Genomic DNA, 3,410 nt, shown 5'->3' with positions numbered 1-3,410 from the left:
CCAAAAAGCCAGAAGTCTAACTGTGGCTCAACTGGTAGAACACTAGCCTTGGGGAAAAAGCTAAGGAACTGTGCCTAGGCCCTGGCTTCAAACCCCAGCACTGCCCAAAAGGTGGGAGAAACACCACACAGCTATTTTCCAGTGGTGTAGGAGGTGACGTGCTGGGCTGCTTCGGAGCCCAGTGCTCCTGAGCAGCGCTGCTGGTGGGAGCAGCTCTGTAGAACCGGATCTTCTGCACCTTCCCAAGGCTGGTAAGGACGGCTGGGTGGCTGCTGGCTGGGGTTAATGCCCTACACTGGTGCTCTTGGTGGGCTGGGGCATTGCCTGGACCCCGGAGGGCCCTCCATACCGCTCAGGGGTCCTGGGCCGTGCCCGCCCTGCTGCCCAGCTGCCCAGCAGTGCTTCCCAGCAGCCTGGGCTCAGCAGTTGGTTTCACACCTGGCAAGAGCCAAGGCCAGCAGGGGGCAGGCTCGCGGAGTAGCCCTTTCTAAAGTGCTCTATCACTACCCCTCCCTGCCCAAAGACTGGTGGGTGTGGGTTTGAAGTGGCAGGTTGCTGTTGGGCCCTCATGCCTGGCTGTCAGTGGGGGGGCTGCTAGCGCTTAGCCTCCTCTACCCCTTCCCCCTGGAGCCCTCCACCTGCATTTACCCATATCCCTGCCCGACCTCCTGCCCAGCACGAACCCCGCTGACCAAGCTTGCTAGTGGCCATTCCTCTCACCTCTGGAGCTCCTGACCAGAGACCAGGAAGCTCCAGTCAGGTTCCGGTCCTGCAGAGGGGTGTTCACCGGGACGCGGGGGCAGTGTCCACACAGGAGGAACTTGGGGCCCATGGCTCTGGAAGCGTGCCAAGTGGAGCAGGGCCAGGACGTGACCCCTGCCCACCAGTCCCACACTCCACAGCCCAGGGGCCCGGGGAACGCCCCCCCACTTCCTTCAGGGTGCTAGAGTTCCCAGGAGGCTTTGCACTGACTTCTCACTGAGCAGGCGCAGGGAAGGAGGCTGGGTGTGGCAGCTGGGGCACCGGGCCTCCACCCCTCCCCAGTGGGGTCCCAGCTAGCTTTCCCGTGCACAAGGCAAGCAGCACAGATCCCCCAGGCTCCTTCAGGTCGTTTATTTCCCAGTCAGAAGAGAAGCAGGGACAGGTGTGTCTGCCTGTCAAGGCCTGGACCTGGCAGACACCACAAGGGGAGTGGGGAGGAAGGGGAGGCACAGGAGACGGCTCCGACTGTGTGTGCACTTGGTCCCACGTTGGCCCTGGGGGGCCAGGGAGGGCTGCTGGGCGTGGTGGCACTGGAAGCCGGGGAGAGGCAGCAGGCCCACAGCCCGGAGGACGGCACAGCAGAGGCAATAAATACTGACAGGCCAGGCACGGAGGCCCGGGCCCCGAGGCCCGGGGGAGACGGGTAAGGCTGGCCAGTCTGTCCCTCCGGAGCTCTGTGCTGCCCACGCGGGGGAGGCAGAGGCAGGACAGCCACCTCCGGACGGGGCTGGCGGCGCGAGTTTTGGCAATCTGACCTTCTCCCAGCTGCTGGGCCGCCAGCCCCGGCCACCAGAGGGGCTGTCCAGCCTCCGGGGAGCAACAGCAGCACACCCCAGGCCTCCCCGGGTCGCTGGGTCAGGGTGGCCGACAGGGAGGAAGGGAGACCACATGCTCATGCAGATGGGGGTTAAGAGTTAGCGCGGCCCCCAGGACACGTTCCACATGTTAAGGCATCATGGTTAGACGGTGACCGACAGTGACAGATGAAATGGCCAGGGCGCGGGGACCCGACAGCCTAGACTGGGCCCTGCACACGCACGTTCACCAGGGCAGAGCTGACCGGCTGGGCACCTTCTAAGAGCTGGGACCCGACCAGGCCCAGCCGGTGCCTGGAGGAGAGTGGTGGCGGGAACTGGGGACACACAGGGGAGCAGAAACCTAGGCCGGAATCCCACCCACACACAGGCAGAAGCAGCAATGTGACACGGGAGACCACGGGGCCTGCACGGGACCGTGTGGAGGAGCGGCGGGCAGAGGAGGCCTGGAGGTGACCGGTCAGGAGTGGCGGAGGGAAAGGGCCCTGTCAGCACTTTGGTTCGGGGTGGGGAAGGGCATGGGGTGGGGCATGTCGGTCCTTCTGTCTGTCCGTGCCCTGCCCACCTCCTGGCGGAGGCTCAGTCCTTCCACTCCTTTTTGATGGTCAGATTCCACTCCCAGGACAGGTGGTCGGTCTTGTCGTCGTCGGTGAAGCGGGACTTGATGTTGTAGCTGCCCCGGGCCAGCATGCCCTTGGGAGCCTCTTCCATGGGTGTCAGGAACTCGTACTCCTCGGCCCGGGGCCCGTAGCTCCCCACCATGTAGTCAGTCTTGTCAACTAGAGACAAGAAGAGCTCAGTGAACAGCACCGCCACCCTCCCCGCAGACCCCAGGCTCTCCCTTCCCCCTCCACTCACTCTTGACGCCTTTCCGGTATGTGTGCTGGATGTACTTCATGCCTGACACAATCTCTCTGTTCACCTGCCGGAAGCCACACCAGGGGTCAGCCAACTGCTCCACTCTTCCTGACCCCTGTCCCCCAAGGCCCCCTGAAGCTCCAGCCTTACCCGGAAGGAGATTTTTATCTGGTATTCCACGCCCTCTTTCAGCACGAAAGACTGCTTCTTGAAGCTCTCCAGGTCACCTGTGTTAGGCAGAGGGAAGTCGGTAGGCTGCCTGAGACTCTACTCTCCCCCCCCCCCCGTGCCCAGCCCCTCCCAAGCCCCAAGCAAGGTCTCCCCCATTGCCTGTCTGCACCCTCTGCACGCCCCACCAGAGGGCGTCAGCGCTGAAATGCTTTCAGGGCCTGGGGGCATGCCAGCTGGCTCCACCCAGGGACCCAGGTGACCCCTCACCTGTCAGGTCCAACTCCAGTGGGCCAGGGGCGGTGCTGCACACCAGAGTCAGACGGGTCACGATCACGTTGGGGACATTGGGGTCTGTGGAGGACAGCTGTCAGAACCCCACCCCTGGCTTCCCCCAGCCCCACCCCTCATGGTAGACAGAGGAGAGGACCTGGGGGGGGGGGCTGGTGCCCGGCAGGGGTCAGGGGGCTGCCGGTGCCCTGGGCGCGGCCTGCTCACCGGCGGAGACGGCCACGCGGCCCAGCAGAGCCTCCTTGTACTTGCGCAGGCTCTCGTCGTCTTTGTCCAGCTCCTGGATCTCCTGGATGCTCTTCTGAGCCGGCGGCTTGTAGTTGACGGAGTGCTCGTCCTCCTCGTTCTCGGCCGCGATCTGGGCCAGCTGCTCGGCTGTGGGCTCCTGTTCCGCCATGCTCACGTCTGGCCTGGGACACCTGTGGGCGGGGCGGGGCCGTGACAGCCGCGGGCGCCCGGGAAAGTGCGCCTGCTGGGCCGGGAGGCCGGGACGCCGGGCAGGGCGGTCGGGAGGGC

General features: G+C 64.8%; 1 protein-coding gene across 1 annotated transcript; it reads right to left on the bottom strand.

Annotated features, from left to right (window-relative positions):
* Window positions 1–1,097: 1,097 nt before the first annotated feature.
* On the bottom strand, window positions 1,098–3,366 carry Arhgdia (Rho GDP dissociation inhibitor (GDI) alpha). The gene is made up of 5 exons (XM_013033145.1): window positions 3,102–3,366; window positions 2,874–2,957; window positions 2,586–2,662; window positions 2,436–2,499; window positions 1,098–2,356 (listed from the first exon to the last, which is right to left on the bottom strand). Exons 1-5 carry the CDS (start codon window positions 3,289–3,291, stop codon window positions 2,157–2,159), a joined length of 615 nt encoding a protein of 204 aa, XP_012888599.1. The 5' UTR covers window positions 3,292–3,366; the 3' UTR covers window positions 1,098–2,156.
* Window positions 3,367–3,410: the final 44 nt, after the last annotated feature.

Source organism: Dipodomys ordii, unplaced genomic scaffold (genome assembly GCF_000151885.1).
Source record: "Dipodomys ordii isolate 6190 unplaced genomic scaffold, Dord_2.0 Scaffold163, whole genome shotgun sequence".
In the NCBI taxonomy this organism is placed as follows: Eukaryota; Metazoa; Chordata; class Mammalia; order Rodentia; family Heteromyidae; genus Dipodomys; species Dipodomys ordii.
The sequence above is the reverse complement of the archived record's forward strand: the minus strand, read 5'-3'. Positions and strand labels throughout refer to the sequence as shown.

Excerpts from the sequence above, each read along its gene's own strand:
- Arhgdia (XM_013033145.1), bottom strand. The coding sequence starts at position 3,291 with ATGGCGGAACAGGAGCCCACAGCCGAGCAGCTGGCCCAGATCGCGGCC. Across the intron at positions 2,958-3,101 it reads CCGCGTGGCCGTCTCCGCCG|ACCCCAATGTCCCCAACGTG; the intron begins GTGAGCAGGCCG and ends TGTCCTCCACAG. Across the intron at positions 2,663-2,873 it reads ACTGGAGTTGGACCTGACAG|GTGACCTGGAGAGCTTCAAG; the intron begins GTGAGGGGTCAC and ends TGCCTAACACAG.